Here is a 25210-nt window from a genome sequence, read left to right on the forward strand (position 1 = left end):
TTAGGAACCACAATGTGGCTTGAAGCATTGAAGTTAACCAGGATAACAACCCAAAACTATAATTAACACTGCAAACCAACCAATAACTCTACAAAGAGTAAGCAAAATTAAAAAAAATTCCCAAACAAACACCAAACAAACAAACAAAAAAAACCCAAAAAATGATCACAAAAAAACCCCAAATGCAAAACAAAAAACCAAACCAAACCAAGAAAATAATTTTGAGCATTGTTATATTTAAAATAACCAAGATCCAAACACACCTGCTAAATAGTCTGCAAAACTCTTGTGCAGTTTTTCCCTCATGCTGCTTACCTGCAGATGGAGTACTGGGGTTTATCCCTAAAAAGCACTGAGATGATTTAAAGAGAATTTTGATGACACATCAAACTGGGATCATGATCCTTACTCAAAATCTATGCATAGAACAGGACAAGGTTTCTAAGCTTCATATTTTGAGACTAATATCAAGAGGAAACCAGACAAATTATTGGGCACACAACTATTTTTCAAATTCTACTTGTTGGCCTAGAAGAAAATATTTTATCTCTGTGAAGCTTCAGTTCTAAAAGCATGGAAACCCTGCCACAGACAAAATTCCTGAGATTGAGGAGTCCTGGCAAAAAAAAAAAAAAAAGCCTAACATCCATGGAAAATTGTTTAATCCCTGTAGCATAGCCAGACACACCTGGGCATGTGTTCTTTCTCTTCATGTTTGCATACCTGTCTCTATTATGTCCACTCAGGCTTTCAAAGGAAATACAGCAAAAAAAAAAAAAAATTTAAAAAAAAAAAAAAAAAAAAAAATCAGTTCTTACCAGGGCTCTTTTTAAGCATGTGTTCTGCCTCTGTAGCTGTGATCTGGGAGACTGTGGTGAACACATGGGCACAATGCACAGATGCCCGTTCCATACAGTACCGATGGTAAATCTGCCTCTCTCCAGCCTCCTTGTCAATGTCAAACTGTTCAACGACAAAACAAACAAAAATACACCTGTGTGATACCACCATCACACTGTCTCCTTCAGGGAAGGTTTTTCCTGCTAGGCTCCATTTCCCCAGGGAATGAGAACCACATGATTATACTGCTGTTTTGTCCTTCTGGTTTTATTGACAAGAGAGCTCTCAGATCCTGCTTGTTCCTGAAAAAATGGCAGCTCTGCCATGGAAGGAAATCTGGATTAATGATTCCATGGAAGGTAAGGCTCTGTGGAATTTGGCCTGCTGGCTGGCAATGTGGCCATGTTGCAGCTTCCCCTGGTTTGTTGGAAAATTTAGGGGAGCAGGGAGGCTGCTGGTAGCTGGGAGAGAAGAAAAAAGAAATGGGGATGAGGACAGAAGCTGGGGACTTGGTAGAATGGTGGGAATCACAGGTAGGTGAGAAAGAAATGGAGCTGTCATGGAGAGACTCAGTCACAAATTCCAATGAAAAAAGAAAATGGAAAATGAGATATTTTCTGACACTCAGAGATATTCTTCCTCCAACTCTACTACTGTTATTTGCTGCTTCTTATATTTCAGTTTGAACTCCCTTAAATTTTAGGGGCAGATATAAGTTAAACTGCTAGATAAGACATTCCAAACACCCAAGTATTTCTAAATCACCTTTAAATCTTGCAGCTACCCTTTTCTTAACTGAGCTTATGTTATCCTGATGCAAAGAAAATGCACAATTCTCCTGAGCTCACGCTTAAAGGTTCAAATGTTCACTGTGTCCACTGCAAAATCGCTACAAGTAGTCTAAAAAAGGTGTCAATGCTGTCAATTAAATGACAATCCTCTTAGTCTTCCATGATGTTTCACTTGTGGAAACAGAAGTCTTGAGCCCCTAAGGTCAGCAGCATGGGCACCCAATGGCCTGTGTAGCTCCAGGGAGGGTGACAGTGACTCCCAATGAGCTCTGTCATGATCACTGCCTAATGCTGGCTGCACAGCCTGACTCTGATTGCATTTGACTGTGCAACTTCACTGACCATAATAGATTTAACCCTTATCACAGGCAGGGCAGACAGCACTTTCTATAGTTAGGACTGTGTGACCCCTGCCATGGCCACCTGCTTTTAGCACTCCAGAACTTGGACAGAAGCAAAGCTATTTAGACTGTGACCTGTCCTGCAAAGCTTGATGCTGGTACAGAATATACTGTGAGAAAGTTGATGCAGTGTGAACCATTGCAGGGAACTAGAGTGAAGCAAACTTCTTATTTTCACTTAGATAGGTGTAGACACAGTAGATATAAAGACATCTTACAACTGCTTTGCTGAGAAAGTTAATTGCTTTTATCCACTTTAATTCTGAAGCACTGCTACCCTACTTTATGGGAGTGGGAAAAGTGGCTTCCACTGTGTTAGTTGGAAGTGCCAATCTAACCATCCTAGTGTGACCAAAGGAAAGGAATCTTGAAAAATCTCAGCTGAAAACTTCCAAAGAAACTAGATGCTTTGTTTTGGTATTGATGATCCTCTATATCAAGAGCTTTTCTACATTTGCAAAATACAATTTACCACGTAATGTGCTAAATATTGTGATACCATTTCTCAGTTGTATCCTCACATATCATACTTTCTGCATTCCCCATAAGAATTTTAGAGCATGACATACAAAGGATGATATTTTCTCTAGACCATTCATCTCATTTGCCACAGAAGATGAGTGGTAGAAAGAGCACAAAGCAGAGAAAAATAAAGGGGAATTCATTTGGCCCCTTATAGTGCCACAGCACCGTGCTTGGCTTACACTAAACTGATTCACAAGCAGCTCTTAACTGCATATTTGATTGTTCAAACCATTCTGTGCAAAAAAAAAATATTAAATGGGACAGTTCTTTAGCATGCTAGACAAACACATGAATGGGATGGGCACAACCACACAGTCAGATCTATGCAAGTCTTTTAAACACATCTGGCTTGCTATTAAAAATACTTTTGAAACTGCTGGTCGAACATCAAAGGGCTTTTATTCTCTTTTCCCTTTCCCAGCAAGAATGAGTTTTAATTACAAAATGTGAGTAAAAATTCAATTTGGGACATGCTCACTAACTGTAGATAAACACTCCCTGTAACACTGCTGGGACAAAGGTTCATAAAAAGATTGTGAAGCACTATGACTTATTTCTAGTTAACTTTTATTTCTCTGATTGCATGAAGACTTTACATATTTAACACCTATCAGTGCTTATTTCTTCATTGCTAGTCATTTTTCCATCTTTTATAAATGAGAAGTATTTTATTTTGCATATGCTTGGGGGACTTTTGGCAAGTTTTTGTAAGGTACTTAATTCCTCATCTATTGGGAAGTACAAACAGAGGTCACAGGGCTCTCACATTTCATTTGCTCCCACTCCATCAGATTCCAGCACCAATCAGTAAAGCAAGACCTTGACTTTTGACCTCAGTGTGGAACTGTGCACTTCTGAGCAGGCTAGACAAGCGACTTCAGAAAAGAGCCTTAGCCAAGTTGAAGGGCAGGTTAAATGAAAATTAAGTGAAGAGACAGTGCAGGTGACAAATTTAACCCACCTAGCCCTGTGCAAAGACAGCTGAGCCTGCTCTGGCAATCTCCAGAGTTAGAGGATGGGAGGGACACGGGACAAGGTGCTGCAACCAGCAGGGCAGCTCCTCACCCCCAAGCCAATGCTCCTGCTCAACACTGAGCCCTGCTCTGTGTCCAGCCCAGCTCAGGCACCTGTGAACTGTGCTCCACATCCCTCTGCTCAGCCCGAGCAAAGCCAGATACCCGTGACCTGCGTCACGCCTGCTTTTGTTCCTTGGCTGCTATCAGCAAATGGGAGCTCTAGCAAAGCCACAGATCACAGCTGCATCGAGGGGAAAACAACTCAAGTCAGATGAACTGCCTACAGAACCCTTTAGGGTAGAAGAGGCTCTTCAGTCCTTGAGTCTAACCATTTCACAGCTTCAATATCCACTTCTCTCTGAATTTATTGGAGGATCTTCTCCTTCCCCAGCAGAAACCAAGCAGATTATTAGAGTTTACAAGATGGCAAGGATTAGAAGGGGAAATGACTCCTTTGTAAGGCCACTCCAATTTCAGAGGAAAAGAGGAAGATGTTCCACAGGGTGTAATGCTTTGGAGCAAAAGTTGCATTTTTTGCAGTGCAGTCCTGAGGGAAAATTACAGTTCAGTTTCTGTCTTTTCTATGGATCCATGCAATGAGCACATCTTGATCATGTTTTAAAATTCAACATGTTAGGGGGTACTGCAGGTAATCACTGAGCCTCCCAGCATGGCATTGTGTTTAAGACAGCTAAGATGAACTTTGAATGAAAAAGAAGAGAATATTAAGCAGTCATGTTTCTTCTGGAAACAGTCACTGAAGTAGTAAATCCAAACCAGCCATTCCTACTTCAAAATTATAAAGAATTGCAAAGTGTTTCTAAAACACAAGAATCATTTGAGAGTGGAAGATGAGGAAGGACTATGTTAGCCATCTAAATACTTGTCTGAAAGAAAGACAAATTATTTGTCACAGTCTGCAAATAATCTCTAGATACTGATGTTAGGCTACGCTTTCCTAGTGAAAAAAAAAAGTATAGTTAAAGCCAACAGAAGTTAAACCAATACAAATTCAAACTGGAATTAATATATGTAATTTTCCTAAATAAAACATTACGACACCTTTGCAAAAATAATACAGACTACCCTCACCATTCAAACCTTACCTCAAGAGTGGATAACATTGCTGTATTTTATAACTCAGATAAAAGGCACAGGTTTGATACATGAAATTTTAAACAGAGATTGAAATAATCTCTCTTGGTCTTTTAAAACAGTGGTACATTCAAGTCCAAATTGATTCTGCAGGACCAAGGAACAGTCAGAGACTGGTTTGAAGTCCAAATTCCTCACCTGCTAGAAGGTAGAATGGAAACATTTTTGCTTCCAGCATAATCTCACTGGCTGCCACTGCCTGAATTAGGTAAGAACTACTCCCTTGAATCCAGCTTACATCAAATTGACTGTTGCCTTGTGCAAAGAGAACTTTCATTCTGGTATAGCTCTGTCAGGCCAAAAGAGAATAAAATTTACACATCCTGGCTTAAATCAGATTTCCATCAGCTGCTCTGCTGACAAAGTGGATTAGTTTTGTGTAACAGTGAGCTTGGTGACAAACTGGACAGTACAGCACTACGTGGAGTCTCAGCAAAAAAGGCTCTTGACTATCCATTTTCATGGGATTTTCTGTACTTTTCCTTTTAGACTTCTCAAGACAGGATTTTCCACCACTTTGAAATGGATACAGCTGCACCTGTACGAGCTGAATGAAAATGTTCCAAATTCTAAATAGAAGAGTTACACATTAGCAGAGCAACCTAAGGAAAAGGCAATGAAGACTATGACTAACCTTTTTCTTAGAATACTTTCCCCATAAAACTCAAAGTGCTTTTTTAAGTAACAAGCATTGGAGGCTGAAGCACACAAACTTCTTCGTGATGCCAAGCCAGTGGTCCCAAAAATCATTTCAGATGATGACCTCCCAGATGAAATTCCAGGTTAAATCACTTCCCACAATGAGCTGTAGGAACTTGTCTGGATCATCAGTGTCTGAGTCAATTTATGAAAGGTGCTGGTCTATTTAAAACTCTAGAGGGATGAAAGGATACCAAAAAATCCCCACGCAAAACAAGCAAAAAACAAAATCAGTCCCCTTAAACAATAGGAAAAACAATAACAGATTAACTCTCAATCTTCAGCTGAGAAACCAATTCCTCCCGAAGAGAGAAAGGCTCCACAGACTCAGAGATTTTTTTCACAGAAATTCCTAACTTTTAGCAATTTTGGTTCAGTTTATCTTGGCAACAAACATAATCTCACACACCAGTGTAAAAGCCACACTGGCCATGGAGACAATGGGATAATGCCCTGTTGGTTGGACTATTTAGACATACAAAAGTTCTTAAACTTCTTTTGGGAATCCAACTCATAACAAACCCTGCTTATTTTTGAAATTAGGAAGTGTTGAGTTTGGAAGAGTTCAAGCCAGTAATCAATAGGTTTGGTGAGCAGTCCCTGGCCCAGTCATCTACCCAGGGTTCTTCAAATAACTAAAAGCAACTAAAAATAAAGACACTGCCAGTTACTGTACATGTCACCCCGTTTTGTTCTTCTGGTTTTCCCTCTCTTCCTTTGTCCAGGATGAGAATGGATTAAATGTGAACCTAGGTACTGAAATATGCACTAAATAACACAACAGTGTTACTTCTGGTGGTCACTGTGCTCCTGAGCACCTGCTAAGAGTTTAACACCCAGGTTCTCACTGGAGCAGAGGCAGATAACTTCCAGCCTCTCCAGATGAACTGAGTGAAAACAGTAAGAACAGAAGAATTGTATAATTAACTACAGAATCATTGAGGTTGAAAAAGACCTCCAAGATGACTGAGCCCAACCTTTGACCAATCAGCACCTTGTCAATTAAAGCACAGCCCTGAGTGCCATGGCCAGCTGCTAAGCTGTAATGCTGCCTAAGAACCAGGATCCCATCTCTGACTGAGGCCCAGAGCAGATGGCTCAGGAAGGGGTCAGCCTTACATCCAAAATGCACCCTCCCATCTCCCAGACATCCACAGCTCTCCTCCACTGGGCTGACTGGGTTTGCAGACCCCAGAAAATGTCTTCTAACAGATTACAGGCTGACATGTGCCCTCAGCTCATGAAACAGGGAGTTTTGGTAGCCTACAGCTCAGGACTCTACTGTTCTTTCATCTTCTGGCCCTGCTTATCTCTGGGGATGGTTTGACAGAGCACTGGGAGAGTCCTGCACTGTGTGGGCAGTGTAGAACTGTCTACCAGGCATCCTAACTCAGCATTCTGTGGGCTGTGCTGGGGACTCTAAACAAAGACATGAGGTTTCCTCTTCCCCCTGTGTGAGCTGCACATGCTGACTGTGTCTAGGCACAATCAGGCCATGCACTTTTGTTCTGTGCTGCAGACACAACACATCCTGCAGCTGCATCTTTGCCCCCATCTCAGCTGCTGTCTGGTGGGAAGCTGTGCTCTTAGCTGTGAAACACTGGGCAAATGTGAGAACTGCATTACACTTCAAAAGAAAACATTTATGCAACAGCACTGAAACAGGAAACCCAGCTATTTTATTTTGGGGTGGGAGGGGGTGAAATGCTCTAAAAAAATATTGTTTCCTCTAAAGATTAAACATCAGGAAGTCCTAAAGAATGTTCTTCACTGACAAATTGCTTGCTTGACCTAAACAGTTCGCTTCTAGAAGGCTATAACAAGAATATGTCTGAAGATCTATCTCTCTGATATTTATTTAGGGTATTTGAGATCAACCCCTTGTGTCTCAGCTGACTTTTGGGCCAAGGTGACCTTTTAACAACAAAAGAAGCCCTCATGAAGATAGTTAATTTTTCCAGGAAGAGTTTTAGCACCCTCTAGAAATATTAAACAATGTTTTGTATAACAGGTTGATGTAATTTCCTCTATTAGTACCTTTAAATGTCAACCCACAGAGGGTATAAAGCACTACAGCCTAGAAATCCACAATTTTCTTCCCTTAAACATTATTTACAGCAATTAGAATAATATGTGGAATTGATACTTATGTTTAATTCCACATACTCTTAGATAAAATCTGAATAGACATTTCTATATTTGTGACATAGCTGATGGCTACCAATGGGATTTGTGAGGCTATGCAGGAAGGACAGTGCCTTCACACAAAGGTGTCCATGTCATGTGTGAACAGAAAAAAAATTATAGTAATACTATGGCCAGTTTATAAACATATTAAACTTTGCAGGCTGCCTCAGATGTGAGATCATTAGCTTCTCTTTTTGGGTGAGGCCCCCAAAAGTCATCATGAAGAGAAAAAAACAGCTGCTTTGAGAGAAAAAAGAGAACTTTCCAGACTGCTTGCAGCTTGCTCAATTAGCCAGAATCAAAACAAACCATTCTACATTATGCATATACACACACAAAGAGACTCTGAGGGAGCAGGAATGTCTGGACTCCTACACAGCAGGACTGTGATATTCATGCAGCCTTATTAAAGCACCTTACAACCATAACTAACTTTGGAGACTAGAGAGATGATTTACAAGAGCTTGGAGTGACAGGACAAGGGGGAATGGCTTCACACTGACAGAGAAGAAGTTTGGATTGGATATGATGGATAAATTGTTCGCTGTGAGGCTGGTGAGACCCTGGCACAGGTTTCCCAGAGCAGCTGTGGCTGCCCCATCCCTGGGAGTGTCCCAGGCCAGGCTGGATGGGGCTCTGAGCAACCTGGGATAGTGGAAGGTGTCCCTGCCCATGGCAGGTGTTGGAATGAGATGATGTTTACCAAAAAAACCCCAAACCATTCCATGATTCCACGATTCTCTGTTTCTGTGTTCCCCAGTGTGTCAAGCTTCAAACATTACCAACCATGTAATTTTCTTCAGTGATTTTAGCCAAGGAAGTGCATGAACAATGTGGTTCTTTTATCTAACTCTACCTTCACTAAGTGCTGGAATGGAAAAAACTCTTGAATTCAGGTTTGTCTGTGACCATATGAGAAATCCCAGATCATGCAAAGTACCCTGGTGAGGGCAGTGCTAAAAACATTTGGGTCCTTGAAACTTTGGCTTGTGTCATGCTTTGAGTGGAAAAAGAACAGTGCAAATCAAAACCAGTAGACAGTTTACACAGATTCCAAGAAACACATGTGGGTCTTTTGAACTCAGAAAATACTTCCTACATTTGCCAGTTACAAATTAGGCTTAACCTAACCTACAGACTAGGACTTATTATGGTTTGTAAAAATTATAAAGCAGACTGGGGGAAAACTGGGGTAAAAAAACTCAAAGCAACCATCATCCACTGCAATTCCCAGGTATTTTTCCATGAGGAGGGCTACTGGTTATTTTTGCTGCACTGTTAGATTAAGAAGGAGTGTTGTGAGGCTGCACCTGAAGGGTTGGATGTGGCTAGAGCTGAATAGGTTTTACAGGTTTCCACTGAGCCTTCAGACCTGTCAGATGTCACAAAGGCACTCATGCCTAGACACCTCATGATCTTATAAATACCATTTCTCATGCTCTGGAATCAACAGCCAGCTGTGGGTCAGTCATAAATGATCACAGGAGACAGAAAATACAATAAATGGTGTAGCACAGTAAACAGAAAGAGCCAGGAGATGATTAGCTAGGAAAAAAGCCAGAGAAGAATGAGATAAATGTCTCTTACCTGGTCCAGATTGTTGTAAAAGTCAAGACTGGCTGCACACAAGTATCTCCCAAGCAGAGTTGCATGAGTAGTAAAAATTGTGGCGACGGGAAGTTTCTGGGATCGAGACAGGATTAAACCCACTCCTGCCTGCCACTCGTGGAAGTGGGCAATTATATTGGGCTTGTCATCAAACTGACAGGAAAGCTGAAAATAGAAAGAAATACATGAAACATACATTGTCCTGTCCATCAGCCCAGCCCCAGAAAACCTTTTTCTTTTTTCTTTTCTTTTTTTTTTTTTTTTTCTTTTTTGTGAAGCCTTCTGTGTGCTTTCCTTCTTATGGCAAAACAGTGCAATTTTAAGTGGTAATGTCCCTTGATTTCCATCAGCCCTAAACCTTAGCCCAAGAAAAAACCTGTGCTTCTCTAGTCCTTCAGAACAGAGTCCTTTCTAGAGTGTCAGAAAGTTCTGGCAAGTACAGTCACTCAGACTCCCACTGCCCTTCTTCTGGAAAAATACAGTTAAATGACCACTTAACGTTTAAGTTTTAAATACAAATTTGATCTACATTGAGATCAACATCCTAAAAATCTTAGTTTTCAAACTGGAGAAGAGGAACCACATCCCAAGGTAGTTTTGGTCTGCAAATCTCTAGATTTAAAAACTGTACCTCTTTCAAAAACCAGGCTGTTAATGATCCAAAAATCACAGCATCGTTGGCTTCTCGGTCATGAAAAGGGATCCCTATGTTGCTGGCTTCCCAAAATTCACCTTTCCACTTGTCCAGGTTCCAAGCTGCTGATCCTATATCAAACAGTAAGACATATGGGCTGCCCTCTATCAGCCATCTTCCAAAAAAGACCTAGGGAAAAGAGGCAAGGATGAGAAGGATAGAAAGAAAATGTTAAAGTGAATGTAAAGGCCAGCACGATCATCTTCATCCATCAAATCTGAAGTATTTCCCACAAAGAATGTGTGTTCACAGTCCTACAAACCCAGGACTTGCAGTCTTCCCTGCAAAATACATGGAGTAATACTGAAGCAAAGGAAACTATAATCTTTAGGAACATTTTATTTTTAAGACTTTCATTTTAGATTTTTATTGCAATAGTAACTTCTTTTCCATGACAGGCAAAAAAAAAAAAAAACAACAAAAAAAAATAGGTTAGGGAGACTACACTTGCTTGAATAATTATATCTTCTTATTGAAGTATCTATGAATAAGGAATTCTGTTCTTATTTTAAAGTTATTATTTTCTTTCACTCATATTTGTCTCCAGTCTTTTGCTATTCATGCTGGATTACTGGGGAGAGGTTTTGTAGGACTGTAGCTTGGTGCCTGTATCTACCATGACATTTCTTCCTTCTTCCAAGCAGCACAGAGGAGAAGGATTCCACTTCCATTTGGAAAAGTGGAAGGATCAATCAGAAGGTATCTCAATATCTAAAATCACATCAGACTAAAAATGCAGCTTTCCAGCTCTGTCTCCATAAACATTTCTAAGAGTATTTACTCTTACTCACCAGCCTGCCCAACATAGCTGAGCCCACACTACAGTCTGCAAAGTCAAATTATTTCACATTAAATCTGCCATCAAAACAGCTGGGACCTCAGGGGTTGAACCCAACCTTAATGCTAAAATGAGGTGAAGAGAGGTCAGGTCTTGAAAACAAGTAAGATAAAAGCTCTTGGCCTGATTTCACAAAAAGTACAAGGCATAACAAAGACAGGTTTGCTCCTTTTCACTCCTCATGTATTTATTTCAGACTATCCAGATTTGCTATTCAGGAAAATGAGGTTAAAAAGCAGGGAATCCAGACTTCATCTATATATGTGGTCAGGTTGTGGCAAGGAACACACCTGACCTGAGAAATTTGGAGGCATTCCTAGGTCTCCTGGTTTAAAACCATCCATTATGATACATAAGCAAAATCCAGACATAAATGTTAATAGGATAAGTGCAGCTCCTGGAAACTAGAGCGTCATTATTGGAGATCAAAGCTATATTTGACGTCCCTGGGACAGATTTGCTGCTGTGTATGAATGCTCCAGCAGCACCATGCACATGTTGGGCTGGCAGAGGTGGCTGACTAAATTGCTGGAACAATATAAAGCATTGCAATCAATCTGCTCCAGAACTCTTCAGCTGTTTTTCAGACAAAGGAGTGTTACAGAGGCAACATGGAAAACTTGATCAGTCACCTATGAAAATCTGATAAAGAAAGAAATGGCAGATTGGACCTTTCAATTTGAGCCTGCACAATGCAAGCATCACTCGGTGTCCCCAGCACTCCCCCCAGCTGTGGCACAAACTCATCCAACAAAAGACATCTGCATACCAGGGCAGTACATGCTAAGAACAGCACAACTGCTCTCACAAAGGGAGACAACACTCTGCCAGTGCCACAGCCCAAGAAATTAATTTAGGAATTTCTACACTGAAATGTGTCAATCCCCTCAGCAACAGTAAAAATGCTTCCCTGCTGCTGCCTCTCCATGCTCTCCACATCTGTTCAGCACACATTATGAGCAGATAATTTTTTCTCCTGGAAACTGGCATCTCTGAGGGACTCAACACTGAGAGTGAAGGTGAGTTCTACATCTCTGATGAGGACTTCAAGAAAGAGGTCAAATTTAGCATGATAATCCATTTCTTTTAGCAGATAATCTGTATAGAAAGAAGTTTATTTCTACTTCATTCTTGGAGAAACTGAGTCTCAGAAGGGCTATGAGATCACACAGAAAACACTGGTTAAAAATCATGTTGGAAAGGAAGATGAATCCATTTTTTGTGTCATGGTTTAACCTCTCTTCTCAGGGAACTGACAGCTGGCTGCACTGAACTGAGGAAGTGGATCCTTTGTCACCTCAGTGCTTTTCTCAAGTCCTTTTCTGGTCTTCAGCTCAATATTATGGTACATTAGAAAAACTGAGAGCTAATGGAACACACTTCTCACTCCCATGCAAGAATGTGAAAGGGGCTCAAAGTAAGGTCATATTATATCTAATAAAATCTCACCACACTTAGAGACCAGATAAATAAGTCATTAATCCAATTAAGCAGCCTTGCAGATAAATGACTGTTAAAACCCCTAATTGGATGAACTGGTTCTTCCTCAAAAATAACCTTTAATGAATTGACTCTGCTGTTCTAACAGTGGATTCCAAGCCTTTCCCATTGTGACATTGACCAGGACTGCTGTGTCAAGTGGAACGACAAGAGCATTAACCCAAACTTTAATCTCCTCAGAGTCAGATTTGTTGCCCTGGGAAGCAGCAGCACATCTGATTTACCTGACACCCTTGGCTTTTCATGGTGTCCATTGCCTTCTTAACTGCAGGGTTTGGAGGTTCAGAAAATTCCACCTGTGTCTTCACATTCTGCTCAAAATAGGGGCCAATCAGGAAATAGTTTTCACCCCATTCATCTGCTGTGGTTTTGGCTTTTGTCTGGATCACAGTGTAAATGCCTCCCACTGTAAAGGAAGATCACAAAGAACAAAAATTAGAAAGGGGCACAGGCCACAGATCTCTGTACTAAGCTCCAACCCACCTGTGGATCAGACACACTGCTAGTTAAATCCCTTCCCCTATGCAGGTTTCAAGTGAAATCCAGCCTCAGTCAAATAAATAGTTCAGTCTTTTAAATGGTATCAGAACTTCACTGTTCAATTGAGGGATTAAAATCCTGGGCCTCCTACTTGCACTCTCCCGTGTCTGATCTTGATTCTGCTGCATCCCAAGCACAGCCTTCTGCTTTTGTTTTATTGCCACAGTTATAATTTTCAAACCTACTTTTCATCAGTTGGTAAGAACTGAGCTTGTTTGACACAAATCACTAAGAGAAGTTGAGGAACAGATGAATTTCATTGACTACTGGCTATAAAAATGGACTTAAGCTGATTTCCTCAAAGCATAAGGATATATGTTTATAAAGACAAACATACCTTGTTCCATTATCAGTCTCAAAGAGTTAAAGTTGGAGGGAATGTAGCCTACACTGACAATATAAATGTCTGTTCAAATACAAATACAGCATTCAAATGTTTAAGAGGATCCAGCAGCATTCCTTGCCAAGTCAATACAGATCTATCCAGTCTTGCACATGGTGTGCAAGAGTCCCTTAGCTGCTCTTCCCCACAGTTTTCCATAGCCAGCCCTGGAATTCACACACTGGCAGGGCAAAGCTCCCTTTGCCCCAGTGCCCAGGTGCCAGGACAGTGGACATGGCACACCACCAAGTCAGAGGAACAACAGGGACATGCTTGAATCCAGCAAAGGGAGGGATGGCAAGGGAAAAGAAAACCTGAACCCAAGCAGCTGCTGCTGCACACCAGAGACAATGAGCACAGCTCCAGCAAGGTGAGAGAGGGAGCTCAACAGGTACAAAGAGCAAAAGAAACACTGCAGAAGGGACTGGTGCTCCTACATAAAATTCTCTTCCTCCACGGAATGTTGAAGCTTTGGAGGTCTTTGGCAACACTTCCAGCAGTGACATCAAAATCAGCTATGGAGTCAGCACTGAAAGCTTCCAGGGATTGAGAGCTGGCACTCTGGGCTCACCCTTTTAAAGCTATTGGGATATCCAGAGGTGCCAATGCACCACATCCAATTGAATTAAAAACCTTAAGAAGTTACCTAATTCTTCCTTAAAACTCTGCCACTGCTAGGTACAATACAGCAGCTGAAGTTGCTCAGCACTTTGGGAGATTAGATCCCAGATTAATTAAACTGTATCCCCTGACAACTGCAGAAAGCCTTCTGCAAAGCCTGCTGTCTTGCAGTCCTGAGGAGCCAAATGACAGAGGCACAGTTTTAATTATGCTCCTAGAAAAAACAAAAAACTGTTCACTTAAAAGCCTTCTCTCTACAAAAATCCCATTTGTTCTGAATGCTGGAAGGATCTCTAGTCTCAATATTTTCACATCTCAGAATTCTAGGTATTTACAAACAGGAAAAAAATGCAGTTCCAATCCACGAGTTTGCTAAGTAGAATTATTGCAATAAATTATTACCCTTAATAATTCAAGACCTTACAGATGTCTGTTCCTAAATCAAGTTCAAGTTTCACATCATGTAGATATGGAACTGCAGAAGGAAAACCTATGCCTAAGACTTATTCTCCCCTTCAGCAGGACCAGAAAGCTTAAGAATCTAATTTATAGTCATCATACTCTTCCATGGCTGCTTTGGACAAGGACTTAGAGCAATCTTAGATAAATAACACTGTATTTTCCCTCCAAGTTCCTCTGCTCACAAGCTGAGTCTATTTGAATAGCTTGGATTCAGATAAGCATAACATTTTAATTATTTGAGACAAGTCAGAGCATTCAACCTATAAAGCAACTGTTTTTATGGGGTGGTAAATTCATTATAGGACCATAAGGTGCTTCAGTCCAAAATGGATAAATATGAGGCTTGATAGAAATCTTAGTCATGAAACTGGCTGGTTTGAATTGGCAGGGATACAGAGTTTAGAATGAGGAAGATTTTAGTGATTTTTTTTCACTAAAAAATGATCCAGGAGGATTGCAGGAGGAAAGCCACTAATGCCATGATAAAGCTGTATATGCTTAGAGTGAAGCAAAGCTCCTTCCCCCATCCCAGGAGTGTGGATCAGCCTCTTCCATAGTGCAAGGGGTTCAACACTGGGATTGGCAACACAGCTGAGCTTCCACAGCCATGGATTGGAAGAGAAATGAGGGAGCTGCACTCATGGGCTGGGCAGAGCCTGGACCTTTGCTTTGCACAGCCAGCATCTGAGTGTTTCTCTCCACAAGGTTATCCTTAGGATCCCTGTGTGCCCTACAGGGCCAAAGATGTATGGAAGGCCCCTTAAGGGGGAAAGGATGGAGAGTGTGCTGTGCTCTGCTGTCATAATCTGCTGCACAGCAAGGTAAAAAACATGTCAGGGCACTGATTTGCCTGAAATGCAATGAAAAGCACTTATGATAAAATTCAAAGAGTACATTCTACAGGCTGTTCAAACTCCTCAGAAGGTAACTGTGATAAAAGCAGTGTTACCTGGCCCCCAGAGCTGCTTTTCTCTTCCCTGTTACTGTGGAAATATGACTCACAAAGCATGTTGGTGCACAAGGTTTAATTGACAGTGGAGGGAAACTGCAAGTGAAACTATGTATGTAGGAAGTGTTGGGTATAACTTAAAAAAGACATCTTGAGAAGAACAGAGCAATGTCTAGAATAATGTATTGACTTCTGAAATTACACTTCTCCATAGCAAACTCAAGGAACACATTATATATCTTTAAGAGATAGTTTCTACATGCTCAGTTGCTTTGAATTCCCTGGAAATACCTGGTGCCAGTAAGCAAAACATTACATATCCCACTGAGTAACAGAGGGGTTTACATATTCACCTCACAGAATTCTCAAATTGCTTCAACAATTTGGTAAATCTTCTTTTTCTTCTCTAATACAATGTTTTAGGTCATATTATAAACACAAAACTTTTCCAAACAACAAGCATGTACCGAAATGTTGCAAGTTTCCCTATGCTGCCTCTGAAGTTTTGTACTTTGAAACAGGGTAAAAACAAATAAGAAATGACAAAATAAGAAACAGATAGAGAATCAGTAGAGATCAGAACAAGAGAACTGGTTTGGAATATCACAGACAAGGGGAATTACCAGTAAAATGTTTATTCAGGAATACTTTCATTTTCTGCTGTTCAACAAAATGCTTTAGTCAATATATTAAGTTTTAGTCATTTAAAAATGTCCCTGAAAGAAATATATTTATATTATTTTTTCTTAAAACATGCTTTTAACCTTTTCACCAATAAATGAAATCAAGTTTCGAAGGAAATCAACAACAAATCTTTCCCCCCCAGCTATCCTTTCCATTCCTCATTTTTTTTTTTTTTTTTTTTTTTTTTTTTAATGGGAAAAAATAAACTGGCCCAGAAAGGCGAGCTAAGATATTTGTGAAAGAAGGATTTTGTTAATTTAAGGGGAGGTTAACTTCTTTTTACTGACCTCTTTAAAAATACTTTCTCAGAAAATATTCCATAGAATTATTTCAACAGTCTAAACATTTTTATCTATGTTAACACTACTATGAATTTGTCTAAAGGAGTTTTCTGCATCACTCCAGCGTTTTCTTTTTCCCTTGTTTCAAGTCCTGCTGCATTATTTCTTCTGTATATTTAAAATCCAAGCAGCAGTTAGAGCTTGTCCTCCCACCCACCCCACGCTGCAGGAGGACAGAGGGAAGGAGCAGCAGAAAGCAAAATAGAGGGAGTGAAATAGGAAGTGAGCTATGGAAGTGAGACAGAGCTAAGTGGAGATTGTCACTGATCCTTTCCCACACGCCTCTGCCACTCAGAGAGAGGATCAGGATGATTCCAGGGCTCTGCAGCTCCTTTGCCATGTTCTGACCAGGCCACTCTGAGGGCATTAAAGGCTCCCTGGGAACCAGGAGAGCCACAGGATCCATGGGAGCAGCGTGAGCCCAGGCTCAGGGATTCAAACTGACTTCACTGCCACAACCACTCAGCAACTACATCAACTGCTTCACCCTTCTCCCCAGAATGAGTCTTTGGTCTGCACAGGTGTGATAAAAATTTGGGTTGAACTTGTTTCTAACATCTGATTGGAATCTGATTGGTTGATTGTCCATTGAGGTACCATTAAGAAAATCAGGTTGTAAAATGTGTCAGGTGAAAAAACAACTGGCATCTTCAGCCAGCAGATATTTTTCCTGTGGTTTTTGGGCTATGTTTGTGGCCAGGACTCCTCAAAAGGCAGATCCCCATATTCTCTGAAATTCTGATATTCCAAACATATTCTGAAATAATACTGAGCTGCTGAAATTTATGACAGATGTCCACAATCGAGAAGCTATTTCTGTGTGCATCATACCCAGTGCACAGCATTTCATTTGGAATTGATTTGACATTGATATTCTACCCCACTCTATAAATGCACAGAGCTCTGAGGCTGTGCTTATGCCAAGTTTATGCCAGCACATCCCCACTCCTCAAAGGGTGTTACTTCAGCTGTGTCACAAATTACAGTAATCACCTTCTCCCAAGGAAGTTTCATCATGGGAAGACACAGAGGAGGTAAAATGCTGGTCCTACTAACTTCATGGGATTCAGTATTTCATTTCCAAAAGTCCAGTTTTTCACCAGAGAAACTGAACCAAGATCTCTGCTCCAGGAAGAGCTGAAACAAGTTTTGTTTTTAGCACAATCTTCATTCCAATGGGGATGGCGAAAAAAAAATTGAGATTCATTTACCAGTGACTCTTGAGCTAAGCTGTTCACAGCTGAATGATGACAAAAGCTGGCTGTTTGCCCAGCATTTTTAAGCATTCTTCTACTTTCTATCTACAAGCTGTGAGTGGTACATCAAGGGATAGTAATCTAAATATCACTGGAATTATTTTCAAGACATCTTTCTAGAGAAAAGAGCAGATCTTGAGCATTCTCAGCCCTTTTAACTAATGTATCAGAAAACCCACTACAGACAAACCCAACTCAGGCACAAAATCTTCATAGCTTGGTAGCCACTTCTTTGCTGCTGCTGTACTTAAAGCTTTTTTTGGTCTTCATGCTATGGAGGAAAGAAACCAGTCCTTTTTTCCACAGCTGTATGACCAGACCTGGCTTTACTAGAACATGATGGCCAGGAGAGAAGAGTTAAAAATGTTTATCTCCCCCATGGTTACCACCAGATTTGTGGCATTGTACTGGACCCTTCACTGCCTGCATTTTTCCCCTTTGCCACAGAAACACTGTAGATCCACTTCACAAAGATTTTGCCCATCAGTGAAAAGGCAGCTGAAGTGAGGCAAATCTCACAAAACAAACTACACATTTCTCATTTCTTTGGCAGAGGTTTTCAATATTGTGTTTGGCTTAGGTGGCAAGTTCCCTCTCATATGACTTGGGGGAAGGGTGAGGCAAAGTGGCACTGGCAGATGAGCCTCTTTTATTTCCCATTTTCTCCTTATCTTTGCTTGTTCCAGACAGAGTGAGAGCAGTAACTGAGAGGCCAATGCAGGGGTTGTAACTCAGCACAGGCTGCAGCCAGGACAGAAAATACAAAAATGAACCATGGAGAAGTAGAAACTCTGCCTTATTAGAGCATGTGTTAAATGATCTATCCTTAAAACAAAAGGAGAGACAACTTCCCTGCTCCAGCTGCTGACAAAGAAGGAAATAATGGATACTTGTAGATCTCTGAGCCCTGAGTTCATTCAACCATCTTGTTCTTCCCTACAGCTGCACCTGATGCATCATGGAAATCCCAGGGAATGCTTGCTCCCCATGGGCAGCTGGGCACATAAGGACCCTCTCCCTCTACAGAATCAGAAATTCTTCAATTTGCAGGACCCCCTCACCATCCTCTGGCTCTGAAGAGGTTCAACTCAGCACCTGTAAAGGTCATTGGTTACAGTGTGGGGGGATGGATATTCACCTGTGAGCTCTGCTATCACATTCCTCACAGGAAAGGGGAAAATTCAGCCTGATTGTCAGTGCCACAAGAGAAATGGAGGGATTCCTAAGAAGCAGCACTGGCCAAGGAGCAAATGTACCCAAGCACCTGGTGATGCACACAAAATTAACACAAAGACTGGGACTTGCTCCTGTGGGCAGCAGCAGCTTTACACCACCTCAGAAATGCAAAAAAACTTCAGGCTGAGCTCCTCTGACACACCTTTGCATTGCCAGAAAGGAAGAAAGAAACCTTCATGTTAAATGTTCAAAATTATCTCATCAGGAAATAAATCCAGCTAATGTTAACTCTGTGTTAGGAACATATACAGTAGCACAAACACTAAAACATGCAGCAGAACTAAATCTGCTCAGCTTATTTCATCAAATAAACAATTACTCCTGCTAAAGGAGCTAGAAATATAGGGTACAAGCTATTATTTCCTAAGCCTATGTATCTTCTGTGATGACTCTCCCTGTATTTTGCTGTCTGCTCTCTCTCACAGCACCCTAACAGTTTTTCCAGAACTGTTTATAAAAGTTAGGTCACCAGGGAACAGTTCTCACCACATGACTTAGACATTCAATTGCCTGGGAAATACAGAAAAAAACTCCCAAACCCTCAGTATCAAGAATTTACCAGAAAAACTGGCTGAAACAGCTTGTATAAGGGGTTTTGCACAGATGTTTCTAGTAGTGATTGGTTAATGAAAAGTTTGCACAAGGTCAGATTCTAATAAAGAAATTGTTTTCCATGGTTCCTTCAGCCCTGTCTGAATATATGTGCTTGCAAAACAGTGTAAGCAAAGGCACATTATTTTTAAACACACTGAATAAAATGTACTTTATTAATATTAATTCTCTCATAAAATGTGTGAATAGTAAATTTTAGCAGTGTTGGTTGATTTGGCTCCAGTGAAGTCAGCTAGAGTTCTATGGATGAATAAATGATTCACTAAATTTTGTAGATGCTCTGGGAAAATCTAATTAGTTACCTTCTCTTAAATGTCAAGTGTGGTATTTACAATCACTGGGTCCAGATGACTAAGAAAATCTACATGCTGTGGAGTTCAGAGAAGTTAATGAGAACTCCTGAATTTCCTAGATTTCTGCTGCCATCTGCTTGCCAGAGCCTTACTTATCATGCACACTGCAAAAGTGAATGCTGCATGCTCCAAGTTGTGGCTTTAGTAAATTAACTCTAAAAGCTTGGCTGAAGCTACTGAAAAATAAGCCAACATGGATTCAAACTGCCAAATCCACTCTGTCCCACCTCTTGGTATTGACAGGGGTCAACACCCTAAAAAGAGCAGTGCAAACCAACAGAAATTATCACAGAATAGTAATTCCAGTTTCCCCATGGGGATAAACCCCAGCACTGCTCATTCTTCTCACACACATTTCCCCTTCAGAGTTAAATTCTCAACAGATTACAGGTCCCTTCTCCTGATCAATCTCTATTTATCTGCCAGGACAATAACACACATGGGGTCAATAATTTACTCATGCTAATACTAACTCACTTTTGCAGTGAAAATGGAAGCTGGCAGAACTACACCCACCTGAAAGGGGGTGATTTGATGAATGAATTAGAAATGGAGGCAGGAGGATTTTTGCCCAATAAGCAGCCTGCCCTTTGCCTGACCAGCAGCAACCAATGAACAAATGAAGCCCCTGTCTGGCACCACCTGTGTTTGCAAAGAGCAATCCAGAAGAGTTTCAGCTGGTACACAAAGGCTGCTGGTCATTGACTCCTGGGTTTTGTTCAGTGGCTGTAACACAGCTCTGTTTATTTATACCCCTTCCAGGCCTGGCCTCTTCTCCACACTGCTCTAGAAGGCTGAGGGGGGACTGCTAAACTGCTCTGCATCTGATCCCTGTTGTACAGCTCATCTCCATGCATGACATTCTCAACTGAATTTGCATGGAAGGCAAAAACTAAGCACATACAAAGCAATATATATATCTGCACACTCAGACTTAGCACTTAGATGTTCAAACCCCCTCTCCCTGGTGGAGCACAAAAAGACATCCTGGCTCTGCCCATCCCACACAAGCCCAGGCAGGTGCAACCCACACTCAGCATGCACAATTACACACCTGCACTTCTTCCAATCCAGCAGCTCTGCAGCCCTCTCCAATCTCCCTCTGAATGCCTCTCTCTCCAGCCCTTCATCCCTCCCTCCACTGCTGAGAAAACAGCAATACTAACCCCCAACTGTGGTACAAACCTTTGTTGGTAACTTCCCAAGAAATTTCAAAGAGCAACAAATCCTCCACGGGCAGGTCTTCATCCTCACACTGAGGAAGCCCATTCAGAGATGTCATGGACAGGGATCTCCCCAGTGGCATTTTCTTCAGCCCCTGAGTGCTCACCACACAGGCCACAGCAGTCAGCAAAGGTCCAGGTCCCGTGGCAGGGCTCTGCAGTTCTGGTTAGAGCAGTCTGCCCGTGTGCTGGGATCCCAGGAGAAAATTATTCAGATAGCTGGGAGCTAATGGGTTTAAACTGTCTGACCACCAGCATTAAATTGGCTCAGTGAAATCCTCAGGGCTTGAGAAGCAGCTGCTGGGAGAGGTAAGAATTTAAGACTGACCTGAGAAAGGTCTCAACTGTTTTGGGGCCAGAGCTCTTTCTTTTCCTTCTCCCAGGGAGAGGTAAAAAATGGTTTTGAGCTCCTGAGCCACCAGCACCTCAGGAACAGTCGACATTGGACTGTTGTAAAGTCAGCACCGCCCTGAGCCAACTCCAACAGGGAGGACACTTTGAGTTCACCACCTGATTTGAGTCCAGCCCCTGAGTCCTCCCCTCGAGACACACCCTCCCCTTACACCCCCGGAGTTTTCCTACCTGCTGGCCATCTGCAGGAGTTAGACTCATTTTACACGGTGTCTCTCGGGTTCCTTGGCAGGTTAAGTGCTGTTACCTCTTCTTTTTCAGTTCAGCAGTCTGGAAGCCCGAGTTCACCTCATCTCCTACCTCCACAATAGTTCACAGCTCTGTTCCCAGGACGCTGCATCAGCTGTTGGCTGCTTCAGCAGCTCTGCAGCCCTGCCAGCTTTTACAGAGCTACAAAAGCTCTACTCCTGTTTTGGCATGCACTCTACCCCTCCTTGCAGTCCTGTCCCTGACTTTCCACCTGTTTTGTTTTTTTTTTTTTTTTCTTTTTCTATGCCCCAGGTCTTTCCTGGCCTCTGGGCCCATGTCCTCCACCCAGGGAGCTTAGTGAGTACTAAGTCAGGGCACAGCATGCCCCTGTCTTCTCCAGCACAGAGCTGGGATGCTTCAAGCAGTGAACACACATCTACACAGATGCAGAGCAGCTGCCTGCTTGCCAGATGCTTATATTACACATCTGTTTGAGAAGCCAGTGCTTCTGGGACAGCTGAATCTGATTCTGAGCTTAGAGCACAACCTGCCCAACACCCACTGTTCAGCAGGGAGCAAAATCTTAGGGTGAGCTCCAGGACATCTCTGGCACTGTGGAGAATACCACTGCACCAGCAGGCATAGAGGGAAAGGCTCTGAGCTCACCTAAGGCAAAACAAGTCCAAGACAATTGCTTTAGGAGACAGCCAGCCCATCAGCATAGAAGTCTCTTAGACATAATACATAATGCAAGGCACAGCTGAGCCTGCCTTAAAGACTACCTACCCCCCAAAAGACTTGCTCTTCCACTTCCACATTCTGTGCCCTCTCTGCATTCATGGCAGTCAAACCCATCCCTGAGCTGCTGGATACAGCTCACTGAAAAAAACCTAAGGGTGCAGAAAACATTTTTTGCAGAGTTAAGAACTGGAGCTGTCTCAGAAAAGAACCTGGAAAAGATTCAGGGGTTTATTGGCTGAATGTCATTTTGTCTAAATGGTTTGAGTTGCCTTATTCACCAGTTTCTAAAAAAAAGCCTGGCTGAGAATCATGATTTTTGGAGCAGCTGTGGCTTTTACAACCTGGAGTAGGTAGTAACTAAAATGAGAAACCAGTAATGCATTAAGGCTCTCTTCATTTCTGAACATCAAATCTGCCCAAGTCACACTTCCATGCTTTTCCTGGGAGATTCACTCTGAGGGTGAGGCCTAAAGCTGCCAGGTGAGCAAAGGCCATCTCAGGTGAGGAGTGGAGAATACAGAACAAAGCAGCTGACCAGTCCATCCCCACCCCACAGGTTTTCCTCACTCTGTGTAAATGAAAGCACAGAAATCTTCTCATTTTAAAGGTGACAGCTGCCATCCCTCACTGAGAGTAATCACCCTCACTGTAGTAACCACCAGGAGCTGCAGCATCCCCGAGGAGAACCTGATGGATTTGTGGGTGTGTGGGCCCCACTGCTGGCTGGGTACCACTGTGCTCTGCAGGTCTTCACACAGCTCTCAAGGTGCTGAAACCAAAACTTCACATCAGTTACCTCTCCAGGGACCACAGAATCACAGAATGGTTTGGGTTGGAAGACACCTTAAAGATCTCATGGGCAGGGACACCTTCCACTAGCCCAGGTTGCTCAGAGCCACATCCAGCCTTGGACACTTCCAGGGATGGGGCAGCCACAGCTTCTCTGGGCAATCTGTGCCAGAGCCTTTCAGCTTAAAGTCATCACCCCTTGTCCTATCACTCCAGGTCATAATAAAAAGTCCCTTTGCAGTTCTCTTATAGTGTCTCTTCAGTCCATAATAGTCACCCCAGAGCCTCCTCCAGGCTGAACATTCCCAATTCTCTTTGCCTTTCCTCATAGGAGAGGTGTTCCATCCCTCTAAAGAAAACCTCTAGGTGATGCCAGATAACCAGTGGCACTGGTTCACTGACATACCACTGTCTCTGAGCATTTAAAAGCCTGAAAAACATGCAAATAATTTTACAAGAATGAACTAAAGCTGTAGCAGCAAATTTTTCAAGCTCCTCACATAGTCTGTGGTTTTCAGATTCTTGAGTATCACGTTTTTCCAGCTTCTGTTTGTAATAGGATGATAATTCTTTTACTCTTTGAATTTGAGAGAAGATGATATAATTCCTTGAACCTTGGCAAATGAGTTAGAAAGAATGGTCAGATACCATGAGATAATTCCACAATTGGCAATGCCAATCTTGAGTGAACCTAGGAGAAACTCACCTTTGGCAGTTTGGAGATAATGGAGTTCTTAACTGATAAAAAGTGCTAAGTAGCACAGTGAACATCAGCACTCCTTCCTATTCTGAGTACATTTCATTTTATCAATCTGCATCTCTTAAAGAAGGAGGTTTGTTTTCACACAATGCCATCCCAAATTCCTGGTTTTCTATTATTAGTGAGGAAAAAGTATTTGAAGTGCCCAGAAAAGGTGAACTCCAACCTGTAGTCCAGAAACTTTCATCTCTGCAAGTGCTCTTAATTGCTAGAGGGCAAAGGGCCCTATTCATTAAATTTATGGCCTGCAAGGATTAACTGTGGGATATTTGGAGTGCAGCTGGAGTTATCTGGGTTTAGGGCCATAAAGGAGGTTGTGTGTTGCTGTGCACATATAGTAAGACAAAATAAAAGAAGAAGAAAATCTGTATTTTAGAAGAAAATCTGTATTCTGACATTAAGAAGGGCAACCTTTATCTGTCCTCCATGTGTAGTGCAGTGAGGTGCAAGTGCTGAAAGGGACACTCTGCTGCCACTAGAACAATGTGGCATTTTTGTCACAGAGGCAGGGAAAGGTTGTGACTATGATCATGCAGTTTGCTCCTTTTACACCAAACAGAGACCAGTTGCTGAAGTAGGAAGATGAAAACATACCAGAAAGACTAGTTTATAATATATAACATTGATTAAAATATTGCCCAGAAATCTGGAAACCAGTGAGACTGGTTTTGAGTCCAGCCCAGCTTCTCATATTGTTCTTATCACAAACTATACACATGCCCTTTGGTAATACATTATTCATTGTGTTGCAATTCTGCCAGACACCAGTTGTTACCCCACCAAATTCTTTTTCAGCCCACAGAAGTGAAATAATTTTGTTTGCAAGAATACTTGACAATAAGAAGAGCTTGCAAGGTCTTTGAAGATAAATACACTAAGTGGGTATTGTTTTCCTCAGATTTCCTAGAGTTCTCTGGAGAGAGCCATGCAGAGATGATGCTGTGCATTCTGCTCTGCCTAAATCTCATTTTGAAACTGTTACCTCTATGATGTTGTCTTGTCTGCACACTTTGATCCAACTCCTATTTGGGTAGAGCAAAGTTTTCTGCAAAAACTAACTCAGTATTATCACCCCAAGAAGTGAGTTGTGGATGTTGCCTTCTTACCACAGTCCTTCCACCAGAATCACTCTGGACAACCTTTTCTTCTTGGAATATCAACTTCAATCTCCCTGGCTGCCAGTGAGAAGGTGCCTGTAGGGGAAGAAACACTCTCCATGTGTGGCAGTTTAAGAGGAGATAATTGTCTAGGACTGGCTTGCTCTGAGCAGAACTGTGGTTTCCAGGTTTGCCAAAATTAACTGTGGGGAAAAAAAAATCAGATGTGGATGTTAAAAATGCTTGCAGACATTGAGCCAAATTTGAGAGAAGGAAAGGACAGGGGTTTGTAGCAGTCACTGATGCACAC

The 25210-nt window shown here is 41.9% G+C and overlaps 1 protein-coding gene across 1 annotated transcript in view; it reads right to left on the minus strand.

Annotated features, from left to right (window-relative positions):
* GYS2 (glycogen synthase 2) overlaps window positions 1–21404 on the minus strand; it is a 41152-nt gene extending 19748 nt beyond the window's left edge. The window contains exons 1-5 of the mRNA XM_056516285.1: window positions 20876–21404; window positions 12479–12660; window positions 9854–10045; window positions 9202–9387; window positions 819–963 (exon numbers count right to left, since the gene is read on the minus strand). Of these exons, the coding sequence (XP_056372260.1) occupies window positions 819–963; window positions 9202–9387; window positions 9854–10045; window positions 12479–12660; window positions 20876–20996 (826 nt within the window). The 5' untranslated portion in view covers window positions 20997–21404. The remainder of the gene's footprint in view (window positions 1–818; window positions 964–9201; window positions 9388–9853; window positions 10046–12478; window positions 12661–20875) is intronic.
* Window positions 21405–25210: the final 3806 nt, after the last annotated feature.

This window comes from Oenanthe melanoleuca, chromosome 1A, assembly GCF_029582105.1.
Source record: "Oenanthe melanoleuca isolate GR-GAL-2019-014 chromosome 1A, OMel1.0, whole genome shotgun sequence".
Taxonomy (NCBI): domain Eukaryota; kingdom Metazoa; phylum Chordata; class Aves; order Passeriformes; family Muscicapidae; genus Oenanthe; species Oenanthe melanoleuca.